Genomic DNA, 19,764 nt, shown 5'->3' on the forward strand with positions numbered 1-19,764 from the left:
GACTTCTACTTCATGTGGTTGTGTTGTTTTGTAGACGTGCAACGCCCCCAGCTGGTGCTGTGCTCACAGTCAGTCAGCTGATCCCGCATCATGGCGGCTCAGACCCGGGCTCTGGTGTCTGGTCAGTGGTTGGCGGATGCCGTCAGAAATAACCTGGTCGGTCCTAAGCTTCGCGTTCTTGACGCGTCTTGGTACCTGCCGAAAACGAAGAGGGACCCGAGGTCAGAGTTTGCGCAGACGCACATTCCAGGCTCGGGCTTTTTTGACATAGACGAATGCAGCGACCGGAGCTCCCAGTTCGATCACATGTTGCCAACTTCCAGCCACTTCTCTGAATACGTCGGAGACCTGGGCATCGGCAACGACACGCACGTTGTTGTGTATGACACCAGCGGCTTAGGCTCGTTCAGCGCGCCGCGCGTGTGGTGGATGTTCCAGCTGTTCGGACACAGTTCGGTGTCGGTGCTGGACGGGGGTATGAAGAACTGGGTGGCTGATGGTCACCCAGTCACTGCAGAGCACCACAAACCGGAGCGCAGACAGTTCCAGGCGACACTGAACCGCTCCTGGGTGAAGAACTTTGAAGACGTCCTGGAGAACATCAGTAGCCACAAGGTCCAGGTGGTGGACGCCAGGTCAGCTGGCAGGTTCAGAGGAACCGAACCGGAACCCAGAGATGGTAAGGACACGTTTTTAGTAAGTTTAATCAGCTGTTTGGGGGACTACAAATGACGTCATGGAAACAACAATAATTCCACGTTTAAATAACCAGGCTACACATTTTGATATCATACAGAACAATATGATCAATGTGATGGGTTCAGTGACCAGTGTTCCACAGATTGTGTGTGTTTGTGTGTGGAGGAGGGCTCCTGGAGGTGAGGGTGGGACAGTTAATGATTGGCAGATGGTCAACATGCTAAGGGTTTGACTGCCAGCCATCTTTTCTTACCTCAAGAAAAGGTTCAGTGAGGTCATAATGATGTCTGTCTCCTCAGACACACTGCCAGGACATTTCCCTGGAGCGATCAACATGCCCTTCACAACTTTCCTTGACGACTCCGGCAAGCATCAGAGACCGGAGATCCTCTCTAAACTCTTCAGAGAGGCAGGAGTAGACCTGCAGAAGCCGCTCTGGGTCTCTTGCGGTTCTGGGGTCACTGCATGTCATGTGGTTCTGGCAGCTCACATGCTGGGTCACCCTGGGGCCTGTGTTTATGATGGATCCTGGAGTGAATGGTTTAAAAAGGCTCCGGCTGAGCACATCATCTCAGAGGGAGGGATGAGTGTCTGAGCATCACAGATGACACGTGTGTGTAAGAGGTGGATATACACTATGAATGGCTGGATAACAAAACAAGCACAGCAGCTGTGGGACAACTTCCTGACTTTATACAGATATTCTATTTTTTTTAAGTTTAGCCATTTCCCTAACCTGAATAGATATATAGATACTTTATTGATCCCCAAGGGGAAATGTTACATGAATGTGTGTTCTGATGTTGCAGAGTTCATCACTCGGGTGTGTGTGTGTAACCACAAAAATAAAAATTGATCTCGTCCAACATGCAAAGTAGTATTGATCAGCTGAGATTTTTATTAATATTAAGAAATGGGGAAATTACATATAATTCATTACATCTGGGCCACATAAGTAAGTAAAGTTTTCATGAAACCCGGCTGTATGCGGACGTTTCTGTCTGACGAGCAGCCAGCTAATTAAAATGAACGAACAATCAGCTGATGCGATCAACGTGTTGATTTGAAAAAGATCACATGACCAGCAGACCACTGCACGGTGCCACAACAAAGATGGCCGACTTCGTGTGACGCGTGTCGCTGGGCTGCCCTGCTTGCTGCCTGTAGGTCCTCGGGAAATAAACAAATTGGGGTCCTTCCTGTGGCTCGGCTCGCGGTGGAGACGGTCACATTTTTTAATAAACTGAAAATTATCCGACAGTTTCCGCGTCCCGCCTTTAATGCAGCGTCAGAGTAATGCTGAGGAATTAGACCTTACGAACAGCTCGCACTGCTCCATTTTGGCTTCTAACCGTCGAAAGGGTCTTTTTTTCTGGTCGCCGTCATAACGGTGCTAACGTTAGCATTAGCAAACAAGCTAACCCTAGAACCACGTAACATCAATCTGATTTAATTTGACAAAAATAAGAGGTAAGTTTACCGAAAGACGTGTTTTTGGAGTAGCTGAGTGGCTGACGCTGGATGAACCTGCGTTACATAACAGCGCTGTCTGACAGATGCTGTGCAACAATACGGCCCTCTTAACAGCTGCACTGTAATCAATGTTCCACAGGGGGGCGTGGATGAGCAACAATGTCTGGTATTGCTCTTAGCAGACTTTCCCAGGAGCGCAAAGCCTGGAGGAAAGACCACCCGTTTGTAAGCACGTCTAATGTTGAGACATCTCTCACACACATACACACACACTGTCGACTGATGTTTGATTTGACCCACGCAGGGGTTCGTTGCTGTGCCAACAAAGAATCCAGATGGAACCATGAACCTGATGAACTGGGAGTGCGCCATTCCAGGGAAAAAAGGAGTGAGTTTACCATCTACACTTGTCCTCTGAGCTGCTTCCTGTTACATGACCTTCTGCCTCTGTATGGAAACAGTACAATCATGACAACAAAAAGAAATAACACAGAAATAATTAATAGTAGTTCTATACGAGTCTTTTAGTTTATTTTACCTTTTGTCAGAATTTATAGAAACAGAACCATCGTCATCCATTCGAGGCCTGGAACTCAGACCTTTATGTTATAGGAGGATTCCCTGTGTTGGTGCGTGTGTGTTCATCCTCAGTGAGCTGACAGTTGTGTCTCTGTGTTCAGACTTTGTGGGAGGGAGGACTGTACAAACTCAGAATGCTGTTCAAAGATGACTACCCTTCCTCCCCACCTAAATGTGAGTGCTGCTCCTTTGTCTCCTGGTTTATGTGTTGTTGATCTGAGCCTATAATATATTATTCTTAAATTAATAAACTGTTTGCTGTGTACGGTTTTATTTTGGGAGTAACTTAAATCTTTAGTTAAGTCTCTTTCCGGCTTTTACAATGTTTCTTGTGATTTCTGCTCAGGCAAGTTTGAGCCTCCTATATTCCACCCTAACGTCTACCCTTCAGGCACTGTGTGTCTGTCCATACTGGAGGAGGACAAAGACTGGAGGCCTGCCATCACTATCAAACAGGTGATCTTGTCCTGACTCTCACATTGACAGAATGACTGTGAATGACTGCACAGTCACTGATTAAATGATCTGTGTTTAGATCCTGTTGGGCATCCAGGAGCTGCTGAATGAGCCGAACATCCAAGACCCAGCACAAGCAGAGGCGTACACGATTTACTGGTAAGTGTTACCTGATGAAAGTTGATGTACAGAGTAGTGTGAAAAAGTGTCAAATGTAAATGTCGATGTTTGTTTGCATGTTTTTCAGTTTCACTTTTACATTTTTAAAATCAAACATTAGTGGCTGTTATTCTGCACACAGACACGTCTGAGTTCTGTCTGCTTGTAGTTGTGATTGTTCTGTTTGTGTAGAGGAGCAGGACTTTATGTTGTAGTGATCCATGAAGCCACTTCAGAGACAGAGGTTCAGAGGGTTAAATGACATGTTAGTGAGGTGAGTTCATGCTCATTGCTGTGTGTGTGTGTGTCTTCCAGCCAGAACAGGATGGACTACGAGAAGCGAGTACGGGCACAGGCCAAGAAGTTTGCGCCCACATAAAGCAAACATCGAACTCCATCGCACCTGAGCAGCAGAGACTGAGAGCAAACAGCATCTGAAGGACCACTCTGGTCAGAATCCCCCAAAAAATAAACACTCAGCCTGCTCTTCACCATCTGACCTGACTCCGATTCTCTAAGCTAACAATCCACACCTCTGAGCAAATTTGTGAAGTTCTAATCACAGCCAGCCGTATTGTAAAAAATTGAACGTGACGACCCGAAGCTCAGAGGAAGTTTTCGTCAGTGCTCTTCATCACAATGTCATCAGAGTTTTCAAGCTTTACGTTAAAAGGACAATCCTGATCCTCTAAGCAGGTTAACCCTTTCAAACATCTGTTTTTACAGTGAAATAATCCCTGATGGATCCTCACTGAGCTGGCCCTCTATTAGTTCAGGCTCTCAGTACAAGTGCATGTACATAATATAAATAATAATGTGGAAGTTATGTTTTATATTGTTTTAGCCAGTTGACCTTTGTGTGTGGTGTAAAAGGGCACAATAAGCTGCATTCAATTGTGAAATAAAGTTTAAGAAAAGTTTTCTCTGAGTTATCGGTGCGTCTTTTCTTTTCAGACAAACGAATGCCGTCAGCCATCTTGAGTGTTTAAGTATACGAGTCCATGTGTGTTGTTTTGAACTTCTCTCATACCCAATAAACAAACCAACTTTATAAGGACAATGTGTGGATGTGAGCTCCAAAGTTCAGGGGCCTGGACCGAGAAGGCTCCGTCTCCAGGCGGATGAGTGTGTGGAGAAGGTCAGCGAGGTGCTGAGGGCCAAGGGGAGTGGATGTGAGTATGATGGTCTTGTATGTGGGGTTGAAGGGAGAGCTGGTGCAGGTGTCTTCAGTGTGGGTGTTATGTGTTGTGTGTGTGTTGTGTTGCCAGGGTTTTGTGACCATGAGGTGTGTGTGTGTCAGTGTGTCCTGAAACTTGATGTCCTGTGTGATAATCTCAAGTTATCTGACACCTTTCGTTTTAGGCAACCTCACTTTGTCTCAGGGACGTGCAGACATGGAGGCGACAGGAGCTCAGGTGAGAACATTCGTGTTTCTCTGCTGTGTGTGGACATTCTGACCGACGGTATGCATGTGTGTATTGAAGGTAAGAGCAGCAGCACGTCCGGAGGTGCTGACCCTGTCACTGCCACACTTCACTGATCATGGATCAACATATGGTCAAAGCTATCAGAGTCTGAGTCAGTATCTTCGCACCAACATATTCTCAGGTCTGTTCACACCCAACGAACCCATGTGTGTGTCTGAGCACTCTGCAGCCTGTTTTTCTTAGGATCTAATATGAATGTATAAAAACCAATTAACACAAATCTGCATGAGATGGAGCAGCTTTCATGATGACACATATAGACATGCTAATAGTAAAATTCAGTCACATGATGTGACGGTAAGTCATGTGACTCCTGAGAAACACAGTCAGTCTGATCCTGCTGAATAATTCAGCCTGACACCTGTGAGTCAGCTGATCACCTACACACACCAGCAGCCTGTTTAGCACTGACTCTGAAGTTTCATTTTTAAATTGTCAAAAGTACGAAGTCCATCTAGACGTGTGTGTTTGAATATAAAACAAAATGGCTGCACTGAGTAATCAGTTCACCCTGTTAGGCCTCAGTGAAACTTCAGTCTGTCTGCAGGCGCTCCTGTAGCCTGGATGTCCACCTGCAAGGACTCTTTCATCAGCCACCGTCCTACAGACCACACGGTGTGGTTTGGCCACAGGACAGATGAAGTGGGTATGTCCCCTCTCTCTCTCTCTCCATTCTGTCTGTGACTAGTCTGCTGGTTCTGATCTGTGTGTATCATCTGCAGTCCAGTGGACCGAGAGAAACATCATAAACCACAAACTCACCAAGAAGCTGATGGAAAAGAAGACGACCTCAAAATAAAGACGGAGTTTTTACACACACACACACACACACACATTGTGTGGCTGCGTGATTACACTGAAAAACATTAAGTGATCTGCTGTAAATAGACAGAAGAAACACAACTAAAGAGATAGCTGGTTAGACAAAAAGGTCTGACCGAACATGACTGTGTGTGAGTGTAAAGGCAGCAGAGAGAGTGTGGTTTCAACACAAACCACTGAAACTGACTTTTTGTCACAGGCAGGATCAGCAGGCTGATGTATTATAGACACACTGACTGAACACACACACACACACACACACACACACACACACTTTGATGTGCAACTGTCAGTGAAGCCGTTCAGTCTGATCCAAGCCTCTTAAATCAAATCAGCTGTCACACACGTCATCATGTTTTGTGTTATGACTGGATTTAACCCCCCACAGTTAACCGTTAACTCTTCGCTGACACATATAACTTCATTGGTATTATTAATTATGTGTGTGCGTAGTGCAGCAGGATGTTAGTGTCAGTGCACCCTCCCTGTTGTTGTTCTCACCTCCTGCCCACTGAACCCCCCACACAGTGAGTTTATTTTTCACGCTGCCGAGCACTAACACCTTTTTGGTGTCATTGGTGGCTTCCTGCCTCGGGCCACAGCGGACTTTGACCTTTTCTGGTGTCTGCTCTTCCTCTTCCTGCAAACACTTAAGTTGACACATTGCCTCTGCATCAGATCACCTCTGGCCCACTGCAGGCTGAACAGCAGGTAGCTGCTGAGTTCAAATGCGCCGTGTTGCAACAGTTGAATGGCTGAACGCTGTGTGGTTTGTAGGTCTGTATGTGCAGTATGGAGGCGTGTTACACAACGGTCCTTCACTGAACTTTAAGGCAGAGATGACAGATACCTTTACTCTACAGTCTGAACGTTCTGCTTCTCACACGTTCGCACTGAACTGATAACACACGTACTGTGTGATGATAAGCTGAACACACTCCTCACACATGAAGTTCATGATCTGAACGTGTGATCAGCCGCACTGTTTTGCACCTTTTTTTCTCATTATACCTGAACTGAGAACTGAATAAACCTGGTTTATTATGGACGGACAGAAATGCCTCCTGCTTCAGTGTGTGTGTGTGGCTGCGACAGCTGTGTGTATTTATATTTTAGATCTTTTAGCCTCTTTAATCTTGTTAATCGCCTCTTTAAACTCAGTTTCAGTACAGTTAACCACTTCATAGAACAATGTGTGAGCAGCTCCCTTAGCGTTGTGATTGAAACAGGATGTGGTGTCCATTTGTCTTTTCGTTCTTTTTGTAATCATTAGTACTTTAAATGATACAATAAAGTGAGTGGTGACAAGGTGGAGCACCCCCCCCACCCCCATCACCCGCTCTCCACCTCTTTCTCACTATCAGCCACAGCTTCATGAAGCTTCCTGTAAGCCGTGCACACAGGCTGTGGTTGGAAAATGTCACTGGGCACTAAAAAGGAGAGGGGAGAGAGAAACGTAGACAGGACACAAGACGTCTGTTTGACTGTGTGTGTGTCAGTCCACGGAAAGAGATGATGTGCTTCTTCCTGTTGACCACCTGCAACAAAGACGTATGAGGTACTGCTCTTTTCTTAATGTTGTTCAGAATTAATAAGTTTCCTGTTAGTCAGTATTCATGTGTTCTGATTTTATGTACAGACTTTAATCCTCCTGCTCAGAAAAACCAGAAACACGTCTCTTAACAAAAGAATCATCTGTAGGTCACACGATCCTCATGCTTAACAGAGACCACACACACACGGAGCGACATCAAAGTCAATGAAATTTGCAAAATGGCAGACAAGTTCTGACACATCTGAATGTGATGCCTGCAGAGTTTTTGATGTAATGAGTAATCCTTTGTCCACATTGTCTGTCTGTGACTGAATCACTTTAACTGTCAGTGTATTGATCCTCTCCTCTGCCAGTTGTATCTGAGTGATGGCTGTAGACGTGCTCTGGTCCTTACCGGTCCTGATGGTCTTGTCTGCGGTGAATGAAGTCGAGTGTCACAATGGTTCACGCGGTATGATTACAGCTGCTTCTCCTGTAGCACGCCGTTTGCTGTGGTGATGATCAGCTGAACATCTGTTTTGCTTCAGGACTCTTCTGTACAAACGACTTTTTCAACAATGTCACCTGTACATGGAACCAGTCCTCAGGGGGTCCTGGAGCAGACTGCTGGGTCTCTGGTGTGAAGAATGTCTGGGACTTCCAAACCCGCAAATCACGAACCATGATGTAATAAATCAGAGAGGTCACACTGTGTGACAGAATATTAGGAACACTGAAAACACAGCTTTATACTTTGGGAGGGGGAAACGTTGACTGGTTACTCCTGATTAAACCTGCGACACTAACACGCTTTTCTTTTCCTTTAGTCGTAGCTGCAGACTCAAACAACAGCTAGACTCTGTTCCTGGCTGTAGCTTTGTCTTTGAAAATAAAGTAAGTCCCCAAAATAAACGTGTTAACGTCACCCACAGTGGCTGCAGTGTTTCTATTAACTGCTTTTTGGCCTTCAGGAGTTCATCGGTTTTGAAAAGTTGCCGAGCATCAGCGTGCGGTGTAATGGCACGTTGGTGGACATCATCCTGAACTACCACCCCTACAGTCACAGTGAGTGGATGTTTATTTATTATTTGTTTATAAGATTACACGTTTTTGAAGACAGTGGTGTGCTGCAGTCTGACTGCAGGTCTTTACTGAAGTTCTTAACAGGCTTGTGTGTGTGTGCAGTTAAAATGCAGCCTCCAGGTGCTCCTAATGTCAACAGCACAGCCAATGACATCGGGATATCTTGGACACCACATAGCCCTGCCTCTGTTTTTCTGAAGTCTTTCGACTTTCAGGTTCAGGTCAAGCAGACGAGTCAGACTTGGGAGGTGAGCGCCTGTATAGCTGCATGCGTGGAGACTTCATACAGTCTACATTCGTTATTTCTGTGTTTTCTATTTTTTTTTTTATCAGGAGGCCACAACTTTGTCCACACAACAAAAAGAAGTAAGGATACCAGCTCAAGCCCTGAAGGGGGATGGTCAAGTAAGGGTGAGAGTGAAGCCTGATAACAGCCAAAGTCACTGGAGCAGCTGGAGTCCAACAACAACCTGGGTCGAAGCTGGAGATAGGCTGGATTTATCTGAGGATGAAGGTACCAATGTGACACCTGAGGTGGTTCACTGGTTCCCTACAAACTGATTTTGACTGGAATGATAAATTTGGGGTCCCAATATGATCCTGGATCACATATGTGTGCGGTTGTTGCAGGGTTATAACATCAGCTCTCTGTTTCAGAGTGGCAGACATCACTGATAACAATGGGACTGATGTTGGCTGTGTTTGTTATCACTGTTACACTTCTTAGAAGCTGTTGGACTAGGGGGTAAGTATGCTCTACCCCCACATGTCTCAGTGTGCTCTGATGTCCAACGCAAACAATTCACTTTTGCTGTTTAAGGTCCCTCACAGGGAAGCCCATACCGACCCCTTCAAAGTACTTCCACACTCTCCACTCGGTCCACGGAGGAAATCTGAAGGTAAGAAGGCTGCTTGTAACAGACACGGGTCCATAAAAAGTCATTGTTCTTCTTTGTTACAGTAGGTAGGATAGGTAGGTAGGTAAGACAGCTAAAGACAGACCTCGTAGAATGCACTCCTGCCTGTTCCGCTAACCGCAAACAGCTCTGCAGTGACACAGTGTGGCTGATTGTTCAGTCACTCAATGAAAACAATATATTGTAATGTTCATAGTTAAAGTTCAAACTTGTAGCCACACCAAAGGCAGTAAGACACGGAACATGCTGCACCACTAGGAAGATTTGCCTGGGTTAGGGTGATCTCAACACGTCTGCTACACAATATTATCAAAGCAGCAGAGATTCAGTTACATAGCACACATTCACAGACAAAAATGGCAGTTCATATGAGGCTCATATAAAATAATGTGTTTTATATTAGCACAGTTAGTAGACCAGAGGAAAAAAACGTTCTACGAGCAACGTTCAGCCTAGTTATTACGGTACAGTTATTACGGTACATTGTAAGACAGGCATGAGAGGACGGAGCGCAGCAGATCAGCGCTTCTTTCCTCCTGGTCTAAGTGAGGAGTGAGAAAAGTGATGGTATTTCAGTCTAAGGTCTGAGCATAAACAGCAGTCTGCTCAGGTGACGACTGTGTGCACGTATTTTGAACAAAGCATAACAACATATTCCCTTAAAGCCTAATGGATTATTTTCAGGAGGTGGGCCACCCACTAAACAGCTGTCCCAAGTGGCTGAGACAGTTTTTAATGTCCTTGGGCAATCTGTATTCAGCATATGCGATCTGAAGGAAGATGTGCACACTTCAATAAGTCAGCTGATCAAAATCCAGCATACAGTATACATACATACATTATCTAAACAGGCAGGCACAATATGATCATGTTTTTATTTAATTAATAAGCACAGACAGGTCTGTGGTACATGTTTTCTGTGTAGGCCTGTCATTGATGTGATAAACAAACTAAAAAAGTTCCAGTTCTAACAGCTCACTGTTCGTAGTTTGGAGGACGGCTCTCCTCTCTGTCCTCTCTGTTTAAGGGACTCTTAAAAGTCCTCCTTTCTACTCTGAACAGGCTTTAAGACCTCCTTTAGGGCTAAGATCGCTTTGATCTTTATAGGACTTAGTCTTAATTATAAAGGGGAAACTTTTAGAAAACGTTATAATTCTTCTCAGAATTTCACCACTAAGGGAAACTCTTAGTGTTAAGAGTCTTTGTGAATAGTGCCCTGATGTGGAAAACACATTAGTGGTTGAATTAACAGATGTATATTTGGAGCTTGAATCATCCTGGAAAGATTTCTCAGGCTTTCCAGACTCTTTGTGCCTCATGAGCACTCAGGGTTATCAGTTTGAACTGGTGCTCTTTGATCTGAAGTCATGTTTCTGAACGTCTTGTTGCTTTTCCGTAGACGTGGCTGAATCCTCTGTCCACTTCTCAATCAGTCTTCATGGCCCAGTCATGTGACCAGATGTCCCCCGTGCAGGTGTGTGAGGCCTGGGAAGTTGTCCCCTCCATCTCTCCCTCCTTCAGCTCTACCAGTGCCCTGCTTCACTTCCAGAGCTACCCATCCGCCGGCTCAGACACCAGCGGGGTTGTTGACAATTCCTCTTCTTCATCTTGCTTCTCTAACGTAGGCTATTTTATGTCCTCCTGTGACTCAGCTCAGAGTGAGCACAGTCTGGCCTATTTCAGCTATCAGGATCATTTTCAAAACAGCCCCAACCTTCCGTCCTCCCTCGGCCCTTTGCTTGCCGCTGGTACAACTCACGAAAGTCTGATGTGGCAGCCCAAGAGCCTTGATTTTGGTTTGCCCATCAGAGAACAAGACGGAACGGACATGGTCCTGGAAGAGGAAGAGGCTTTGGATGAGCAGAGCTCTCCTGTTCTCATCATCCCTTTCAGTCTTCCTTCTCTAGTTTGCCCCCCACCTCCTTCTCCTCCGCCTCTCGGTCTAATACAGACACCTTCCGACAGCCAACAGGTGGAACTCCCTGTGCCAGCTGACAGCAGCAGCTCTGAGACCTGGCTTGTGGCTGGTGCCATGTGCAGGTCTTCTTCTATGCCAGTGGAGCCCAGTAAAACCGGCTACCTGACACTCAAAGAGCTGCAGATGACATTCAGCAATAAATCCATCTGAAAACTTTTCTGTGACCTTATTTCAAAGTGAATCTGTTTCCATCAAAAGCAGTCTGACTACCTGTAGATGCAAACGACAGCATACACTTCTATTATATATTCCAGTGCCTGTTTTTGATTCATTTTGGCCACTAGGGTCACAGCAGAACAACCTGAAAACTGACCTTAGAAGAACAGCTGGTGGGATGTTAATGAAAGCTTGAAAGTAGCTTTGGATGAAAGCATCTGCCAAATGAATAAACACAGAAACATCTGAAGATGTCTGTTTAGCTGCTAAATATATTCCAAAGCTGTCTGACTGACTGGGAATGTTAGGGCGCAGTTCAAAACAACGTTCAAGAACATAATGGACAGTCAACAGCTGCATTCCAATAAACTATATCTGAATTCAGTCGCTCACTGATTGGCCTGCTCTGTGTTTGTAAATATGAACAAAGTGAGAGTCATTGTGTGCTGTTTTGTAGTATGTCATGTCTAACTTCTCACACTGTCGACACTTATGTCACGGCGTATGCAATCACCTTTCATCAGTTCACTGACAGCGAATCATTCAGGTCAGATTTGACGTGCTTGTTGGTGTTTTTCCATTGCACTCATCAAACAAAATAAAAGCTCTGGTAGAAGTGGGTCACCGTTTCACTTCCTGTGTCGCTGTGGAACGAGGGCTGAGGGTGGGCATGTGAGAAAAATGTGCGAGTGTGTAGTGTTTACATGTCCTGTCAGGCGGTCCTGTGGTGTATGTGAGAGTGAGCATGTGTATTAGAGTTTGGTTTGACATTTAACTCCGACACAACCAGCAACATCCGCTCACTTTACGAAGAATTCACATAATTTAACTCTGTGTGAGTGAGTAACCACAGGCTGCTTTCACTGGACTTACTAAAAATGTTTGGTGGCCATTTTTTTCCCTTATCTGTCTTATATGAAAATAAACAGTTAATAAATTCTGCAGAGAAAAAAGTGAGCAGGAAAAGTAAGTAATGAAAGATTTGTTGTTATGGCTGAGAAGTTGCAAAGTTACAAACTCTGAACTCTTATCTGTCCCAGATTGATGGTTAATTGCACAGAATCCATTTTCCAGCTTCACCTGTGGGGTCAGTGGTCAGAGCAAGAGTCCTGACTCCAGGTCCAGAGGCTGCTGGAGCTCATAGACTTTAATATGCCTGTCAGGCTGGATGTTTTCTTTGGCTGCAGCACGGAGCAATCTCAGAGAGACCTCAATAATCTTCAGCAGCTGTGACACAAATGAGTCCTGTCTCAGCATCCTCATGTCCTTACAACCCTGTGGGAGCATGAGCAATGCATGGTTGAGAATGAAGGCAGCACAGAGTGACCAACTGTTTCCTGTTGTGAAAAAGAAATCAAAAAATACATACATGGACACCTGGCTCCAGCTTCAGACTCTCAGGATTCTCCTGTAGCTTCAAATCAGATCACATCTGTCATTTGTGGTGACAGGTGACAACAATCGGACAATCACAGGTGGAAAAACACTTCTTAAACAGAAGTGAACTCATTTAAAACACATGCTGGAGGTTTCCGAGCATCTCTAAGGACTTCCAGCCAGTTAGTTAAAACATGAAGTTTATTCAAGGTTACAGAGTCTCTTCCGATCATGTGATATCTGGCTTACCCTCGGCCTGTTTCCTGCCCTTCTCCCTGGTGGAGTCCTCTTCTGGTCCCCTGCAGACACTGCTGTGACCAGCAGAGGGAGTTGGAGCTCAGCCAACAACAGGATAATTCTACAAAGGTCCCAGAGGTTCACACATCAACACGTCCATCCATATTTAAAACAGCAGGGAACACGTTTAGCATCACACCAGTTTACACAGAGGAGTATCACATTCATGTTAAATAAATTGCCTCACAGCTCTCGGATCTAATCCGGCTGGGGCCTGTCTGCATGGGTTTTCTTCAGGTTCTCTGGCTTTCTCCCACATACCAATACCATGCTTGTTAGGTTAATCGGTGCTTCTAAATTAGCTGCAGGTGTGAGTGTGAACGGTTGCTTGTATGTTTGTATTAGCCCTGTGCCAGACTGACGGCATGTCCAGCTCCTCTCGCCCATTGATAGCTGGGATGGAACAGTTTTGCTCCACCTAAGGTGAATCAGACAGACAAGATAAAACCTATTGGCAAATTTACACAATTTATGAGTTTAGCTGAGCTAACGTCATCGTTATGCTTAACATCAACATTACAGAATGTAAAACGAATATGCTACCTGCTGTGACAATATTGTTCTCAAAATATCAAAAATCTGCCCGTCTTCACTTGCAACCTTCTATCAAGCCAGCCTGGAGGATCCAAATAGAAACATATATCAGAACAAACGATGATGATTAGTGATGGTAATCTGGTAATGAGAGAAGAAGCTTAATAATGCTCTCATTCAGAAGGTTGAAGCGAGGGAACTGGACTCGCAGAGTTTTCTTGAAGATGTTTCGTTGCTCAGATTTCGGTGAGAAGCTGATGTCATTGGTCACATAAAGTTCAAGCCTTTGTTTGTGAAACTGGATTACTTCATCACTGTAAAGAATAAAAGAATAAAAAGTGTCTGTCCCTTGCTGAGTTGATTTTCTACGTGTGTGCTGATGTGCACTGAGTTCCATTTGGAGCTTTGAGTTCCATTTGGAGCTTTGAGTTCCTGCGCTCACTGTGGATGAAAAGCTGTTGAAGCTGTAAGACTGAATTCTCTTTTGCAAAAGTTTGGTCATGACTTTATTTGTCAATAAATAAACAGATATTCTTTTTGCATTACAAAATACATCTGGCAGGATAATGGCCAATGAACAGAACTTCTGCCATGGTGACTCTGGAAAGTCACATTAAACACACAACCAGAGAACCTTGGAGTTACTGTGCCCCTGCTTCTCTCAGTGTCTGGATAGAGACGACAGAGAACACGAATACAAGAAACAATACAAACACTTGTGGGTGTGGAGCAGGCGTGTCTTGCTCCACTTTCTTCAGACACAGGTGGTGATAATGACAAAAATTTTTATACAACGTCCCACAAAACAAAAGGCGACCCGGGCACACTGTGCTCGTCCATCTCAGTGTGGTGACATCGATCGGGTCTATGACATCACTGCGAACACAAAAGTTACAATTCTGTTTTGAGTTTTCTTCCAAATAATATTCACACGAGATAAACAAGGCCACTTTATAAACATCAGCCTTGTTGTGTTCATACAGCACACACTGATCGTGTAAAAATTTCATCCTTCTACAAAAATACTTTTTGCTGTGTAAACTTTTGCAGCCAAAGGCACTTTCCTCTCTTTGTCACATGACTCCTGTAAGCCAGTCGTTGGCTCATGATGCTATGAATCCTGACTAACCGTTAGCAGAACTTTGCCTTGACACTGTTTGTTGGCGTCATACTCAATAAATCAATAATAAATCTATAAATCCTTTGAAAATGATGCAAAAAAAAAATGTTCTTGACGTTTATGGAAACAGCAGGAGTGTTGCAGTCTTACAGGGTTCACCTATGTGAAAAAACACAAAGACACAAAGATCCTGGTGCTAACAAAAAACAAAAATATTCCCTTCAGTTTAAATACACAGAAACACACTTGTGCAGCAAATCCAAACAATGCTGAGACCTCAGTGTCTCAAAGTGTGCTTCTTCTAGTAAAATCAATGATGGCTTCACTTAGTGTGCTTCCTTTCTGCTCCTTATAATGAGTGTAGTGATGTGTAGTGATGTCCTGAACAAGCACGTGTCTTGTTGACGGTTGTAACGTTACATTAATTACATCCTGTACGTTGGCTCCATCGAAACATAAGTCACTCATTAAGGAGTGAGTCTGGTCTGTCGTAACCAAATAGCCTGAAGTCAGGTTCATACAGTTTGTACAGTTCCCTGCGCACCTCCAAAGGTACCGTGCTGAACCAATCAGACTCCCAGCCGCTGGCTGTAAGGTTCCTGTGAGAAGTAGGAAACTCCACCACATTGTCCACCCGCAGCTGCCGCAGCAAGTGCTCGGCGTCCTCTTCTGCTGTCTCCAAGTGGCCTACAAAGTCGTACTGAATTTGGCATGGATGACAAAGTCGATACACCTGCCGCCAGTGCTCATTAAAGGGCATGTCCCGCTCTGTCTGAGGGTCCAGCAGGTACTGGATGAAGTGTGAGAAGGAGGGACGGAGACCCACAGCAAACGCTTCATCCACAGAGGCAGGAGGTGTTGGCTGGTCGGCATAGCGTCGCAGCATGACCTGTGCAAAGCGGCGGTAAAAGTCCTCGTTCCGCAACTCAAACTTATTCCGGTAGGCAGAGATGAGACGGACGAATGGGTCCCGCACAAAGAGAAACTTGGTGTACTTCTTCAGTTTCACCTTCAAAAAGGAATTCATACATAACATTACCACACATACGATAAATCCAGTCACAACTGAAGATAATGAAGTAATTAACAATACTGAGGACGATCTTAGGCCCCATTCACACTGGAGAAAGTCATTCCAGCTAGAGTAGGATTGTATCTGGATAGTCTTTAAGCTGGATACGTTCAGACCTATTTTCAAATCTGCTATCACACAAGCGTGTCCGCACTCAATCCGGCTTCATCCGGCTTGTTTGGTCCTCCAAACCACTAGGTGGCGCCTCGTAATATACGGAGTCCGTTCAGGCCACGGTAGGACTGCGTGTGCGCATGTGTCGTGCGTTTTTTTGTCCCATGTCGCTCCCCGTGAACCGGAAGTAGCATGTCGCTAGCCGGATTCGCTATCTGCGTTTGCGTTCAGACTTGAGCCACATTTGAGCAGTGTTCACACTCAGAATATATATATATATATATATATATATATATATATATATATATATATATATATATATATATATATATATATATATATATATATATATATATATATATATCCATATATCCAGATACGGCCCGAATCCCACTCTAGCTGGATTGATTTCCCCAGTGTGAACGGGGTCTTACAGACTTTACAGGCTTTGAACTAAGAGTAATGATGCTTAGCGCAAGTTCAATCAGGAAGACTATCTTCACTCTTTCATCACTTCTTCCAACCACCTCTCCCTCATCATCCTCCTCACACTTGTCCCACCTTCTCCCTCGCCCCTTTTCTCTCTCTCTACCTCCCACTTAATCAGCTGGTTAATATAGAGCAACTCCCCCTCCAATCAGCGGCCGAGCCGTCTCTCTCCTGTCTTTCAGGTCGATTTCGGCAACCCTCCTCCACCCCAAGCACCACCAGTTCCTCATCAGGGCAAGGCCTCTTATCTCCTGCTCTTCTGTTCCTTCACCACCACCAGGTCTAGACCCGGGGGGGATTCCTGTCTAAGTGGCCACATCTCCTGTCCTTTCCCCCTTCGGATGTCGGTCATTGCATCGGGGTCTAGAACGCCAAAGCACAATTCATTCATTCATTGTACTTCAATAAATACTTTCTTATCTAAACATCTAGTCTCTCCTGATTGAAATGTGACAATGAAAATGATGTCACGATATGAGATGGGCACAGATATTTAAAAAAATGCTCCAACAGACAATCACAGAGAGATGCTCTGTTTGCTGAGGGGCAGCATGAACACTGATATATCCTCATAAAACATCATAGTGGGGGTCACATCATACTGAAGAGTGTTTCAGATCACACAGACATGATTCACCACACAGGTACAGCCCCCAACGCCTCCAAGGGACTACAGTGTGTATTATAAGTAGAAGTATTTGTAGTAACAGACCTTCATGAGGTGCTTTGCAAACTTGCCATAGCGCTTCCAGAACTTATTAAAGGTAAAGTGCATGCTGCTGTTATGGACCAGGTCCTGTGGAATTGCCAGGGGGTCTCTCTGAGGAACGCCGTCCTGCAGCAGGCTCTCGCTGAGAATAATCATGATACGCTTCCAGTTGCTGCACGCCACCTGAGAGGGGTTGTGTGAAACAGACATAAAATCTTTGAATAAGAAGAAGCTGTACAGAAGTCATGGCTTCAGACCGAGTATTTAAAACACATGTATGTGCACACCTTGGGAACATAGCAGTATATAATTCCATGCCTGTCATCCACAATAAGATGATCCAGCTCCTTGTTGGGAATGTCGTCAAACGAACGGTTTTTGCCGGGAAACAGCATGCTGTCATTGGCACACAACTCCCGAATTAACCTGCGCCGCAGCTCCTGTTGTTCCAGAAAGCGAAGCACAAGAGAAAAAAGGGTTAGGTTTACCGTTTTCTATACGTGTCAACAAGTGCAAATCATCTGTGAATATGAATACTTTGTGAGCTATCAACTCATTTTTCTTGGGTTTAAAGGCTACATGCACATACATACTAATACTAGTACTACTATTACTAATAACAGTAACAACAGGAGCACTCACCTGTCTCTCGCGAAGCTCTGCAGCCACTGGAGTCAGGTGAATCTTCCACTCCCTCCGAGGTATGTACTGCTCATCTGATTTCTCTGATTGGTTGCTTGTGTCAGGTTGAACGGGGTCTGTTGGCTCTCCGGTTCCTGGTTCTAAGAACTGGTTAACAAAGGCGTCGATGTCAGACAGAAATGAAGGGGTGCGAGGGGTCTGAGGCCTCTGCTGGTGTGGGGGGTGTGGGATTTTCGGGCCCGGTGATACTGGAGTGTGCAAATACAGATGTGAGGCTCCCACATCGTCCCAGTAGATGATGATAAGCAAAATCATGAAGGCCGAGCCCAGGACAACAAAGATGCGGAACATCCTGGACGTTCCCATGGCGACAGTTGCTTGCTACAGAATCACCATAGCCACAGACTCACGGGTGTCTCCACGGCATCACCATGGCAGCAAACGGAAATAATTACCTGGGTCTGTGACAACTAATGTGGCTGACAATGGGAGTTGTGCTACAGGGTTACCATGGCAACAGGACAGGCGACGTCCAGGTGGTCTTTCTCACCATGGTGAGAGATACTCAGCTGAGGTCTGTGGTGGATCGGGCTTAATCGTGATGCAGCAGTAGAGAATTGACCAACCACAAATGGACACTCACCTCTGCCTCAGATCTGCAGCACCTGCACACAGAGACAGCCAGTAGCATAGACGCTACATCAGGTGTTTGAAATGACATAATTATTAGATCAAAAAAATGTGTTTGTATCTCTGTGAACATAATTATCTTAAAACCCTGTGAATAACACAGGCAACTTTTTCATGACAGGTATGAAGACTAATGATGACATTAGACTCAAAGCAAAGAGCTAAGGCTGAAAATGCACAATACACGTGTTTATAAGAAGAGCTTAAAAAGGTCGGCTTTCAGTTGGCACTGTTGTGGTTTTAAACATGTTGGACATGCACTCAGCTGACCAAACTTCAGCTCCCACAGAAAAAAGAAAGAGTGACAGACACATTTCATACATCTGATCTGAAAAAGAACCCCGAAGCTCCTGTGATGCAGAAAACAGCCTGAAGCTGATAGTATCAGCTCTCCCTGTGCCTCAGCCCCAGCTCTCACACATGCAAATTAAGTAAACCATCACATTTGACCTTACACGAACTGTCTGAATGTTAGGTTGAGTTATTAGACACACACACACACACACACACACCTCTGTGCTTTAACTTTTGATTTGTTATTTTTTAAAATTATTTTGAATACATATTTTTACAGATTCCTTTCTGTATTCTGCGCCTCGCAGGAATCACACCGTCCTGTCCGCTGCAGCCGTCAGCGGATGCCAGACCGGACACAATGTTGCCTTTGACGGAGCAGCGCTGCGGGAACGCGCTGTTCCTCTGACCGGGAGGCGCACGGCATGGCGCTCACCTCATCCAAGCGAGGCGTGCAGTGGCTGTCTAAATATGAAATAACGAGGTGCAGCAGCAGCAGCAGCAGAAGAAGAAGAAGATAACGAGCTCGATTCAGCCGGAGGTTTTAGTCTCTGCAGGCTGTCAACGTGACCGGTAACGTGTGCGCGCATTGTCCTCAGTTAGATTGTCACAGCCACAGACAGATCGAATGCTCCGATACTTACTACATTTATCGATACTGATCAGACAAGCAGCTCCTTGCCACCTTTGTGCCGTCCTCCTCCTCCTCCTCCCTGCGACGCGTCAGCTGAGCCTGAAATGTGAGCCGCTTTTGCTCTTGGAGATGGAGCGAGAACACGCAAAACATCGCGATAGTTTAGAGCTGATGTTTCAGCAGAGCGAGCTTATGGAGGCAAAAATGCACTTTTCTGGGTCATATCCACGTGACATGTCTGTGCCCAGGGATGAACCCCCCCAACAATCCCACATCACAGAAAAACCTGAGAGCGACCTCTGGAAAAAAACCTTTAAAACATGACGTAAACACAGGTTTGATTATAGGTTATATTACGACTTCAGTGTAAGAAAACCCACATCGACCACTAGAGGGAGACATTACCCAGCTTAGTTATGAAGGGCAGTAGCTGAAAATACACCTCATGT

The 19,764-nt window shown here is 45.1% G+C and overlaps 4 protein-coding genes and 1 long non-coding RNA gene across 6 annotated transcripts; 4 read left to right on the forward strand and 1 right to left on the reverse strand.

Moving 5' to 3' along the window:
- The first annotated feature begins 41 nt into the window (after positions 1–41).
- mpst (mercaptopyruvate sulfurtransferase) lies at positions 42–1,576 on the forward strand. Its single transcript, XM_028412638.1, has 2 exons — positions 42–679; positions 999–1,576. The coding sequence occupies exons 1-2, from the start codon at positions 91–93 to the stop codon at positions 1,292–1,294; spliced, it is 885 nt and encodes a 294-aa protein (XP_028268439.1). The 5' UTR covers positions 42–90; the 3' UTR covers positions 1,295–1,576.
- Positions 1,577–1,795: 219 nt separating this feature from the next.
- On the forward strand, positions 1,796–4,287 carry LOC114440286 (SUMO-conjugating enzyme UBC9-like). Its single transcript, XM_028412639.1, has 7 exons — positions 1,796–2,169; positions 2,312–2,397; positions 2,477–2,560; positions 2,853–2,925; positions 3,098–3,207; positions 3,287–3,366; positions 3,682–4,287. Exons 2-7 carry the CDS (start codon positions 2,332–2,334, stop codon positions 3,743–3,745), a joined length of 477 nt encoding a protein of 158 aa, XP_028268440.1. The 5' UTR covers positions 1,796–2,169; positions 2,312–2,331; the 3' UTR covers positions 3,746–4,287.
- A 604-nt stretch (positions 4,288–4,891) lies between these two features.
- On the forward strand, positions 4,892–6,052 carry LOC114440474 (uncharacterized). Its single transcript, XR_003671146.1, has 3 exons — positions 4,892–4,974; positions 5,401–5,499; positions 5,576–6,052. It is a non-coding gene; the product is annotated as an uncharacterized LOC114440474 (long non-coding RNA).
- Positions 6,053–7,079: 1,027 nt separating this feature from the next.
- On the forward strand, positions 7,080–11,963 carry il2rb (interleukin 2 receptor, beta). The gene is made up of 10 exons (XM_028413116.1): positions 7,080–7,233; positions 7,584–7,681; positions 7,758–7,896; positions 8,037–8,103; positions 8,181–8,274; positions 8,395–8,540; positions 8,626–8,806; positions 8,950–9,037; positions 9,113–9,191; positions 10,609–11,963. The coding sequence occupies exons 2-10, from the start codon at positions 7,597–7,599 to the stop codon at positions 11,335–11,337; spliced, it is 1,608 nt and encodes a 535-aa protein (XP_028268917.1). The 5' UTR covers positions 7,080–7,233; positions 7,584–7,596; the 3' UTR covers positions 11,338–11,963.
- A 2,166-nt stretch (positions 11,964–14,129) lies between these two features.
- On the reverse strand, positions 14,130–19,455 carry LOC114439438 (carbohydrate sulfotransferase 12-like). 2 transcript variants are annotated; one of them, XM_028411377.1, is made up of 5 exons: positions 19,326–19,455; positions 17,698–18,362; positions 17,343–17,495; positions 17,059–17,238; positions 14,130–15,680 (listed from the first exon to the last, which is right to left on the reverse strand). In XM_028411377.1, exons 2-5 carry the CDS (start codon positions 18,061–18,063, stop codon positions 15,132–15,134), a joined length of 1,248 nt encoding a protein of 415 aa, XP_028267178.1. In that variant the 5' UTR covers positions 18,064–18,362; positions 19,326–19,455; the 3' UTR covers positions 14,130–15,131. The 2 variants fall into 2 exon arrangements, with proteins under 2 accessions (XP_028267178.1, XP_028267179.1); XM_028411378.1 differs by having other exon boundaries at positions 17,698–18,393.
- Positions 19,456–19,764: the final 309 nt, after the last annotated feature.

This window comes from Parambassis ranga, chromosome 8, assembly GCF_900634625.1.
Source record: "Parambassis ranga chromosome 8, fParRan2.1, whole genome shotgun sequence".
Taxonomy (NCBI): Eukaryota; Metazoa; Chordata; class Actinopteri; family Ambassidae; genus Parambassis; species Parambassis ranga.

Bases quoted from the DNA above. Each gene is read 5' to 3' on its own strand.
- mpst (XM_028412638.1), top strand. From the start codon at position 91: ATGGCGGCTCAGACCCGGGCTCTGGTGTCTGGTCAGTGGTTGGCGGAT. The intron at 680-998 runs GTAAGGACACGT...CTGTCTCCTCAG, and splicing joins CGAACCGGAACCCAGAGATG to ACACACTGCCAGGACATTTC.
- LOC114440286 (XM_028412639.1), top strand. From the start codon at position 2,332: ATGTCTGGTATTGCTCTTAGCAGACTTTCCCAGGAGCGCAAAGCCTGG. The intron at 2,926-3,097 runs GTGAGTGCTGCT...ATTTCTGCTCAG, and splicing joins CCCTTCCTCCCCACCTAAAT to GCAAGTTTGAGCCTCCTATA. The intron at 3,208-3,286 runs GTGATCTTGTCC...ATCTGTGTTTAG, and splicing joins CTGCCATCACTATCAAACAG to ATCCTGTTGGGCATCCAGGA.
- il2rb (XM_028413116.1), top strand. From the start codon at position 7,597: ATGGCTGTAGACGTGCTCTGGTCCTTACCGGTCCTGATGGTCTTGTCT. The intron at 8,104-8,180 runs GTAAGTCCCCAA...TTTGGCCTTCAG, and splicing joins GCTTTGTCTTTGAAAATAAA to GAGTTCATCGGTTTTGAAAA. The intron at 9,038-9,112 runs GTAAGTATGCTC...TTGCTGTTTAAG, and splicing joins AGAAGCTGTTGGACTAGGGG to GTCCCTCACAGGGAAGCCCA.
- LOC114439438 (XM_028411377.1), bottom strand. From the start codon at position 18,063: ATGGGAACGTCCAGGATGTTCCGCATCTTTGTTGTCCTGGGCTCGGCC. The intron at 17,496-17,697 runs GTGAGTGCTCCT...CTGGAACAACAG, and splicing joins CAGAGCTTCGCGAGAGACAG to GAGCTGCGGCGCAGGTTAAT. The intron at 17,239-17,342 runs GTGTGCACATAC...AACCCCTCTCAG, and splicing joins TATACTGCTATGTTCCCAAG to GTGGCGTGCAGCAACTGGAA.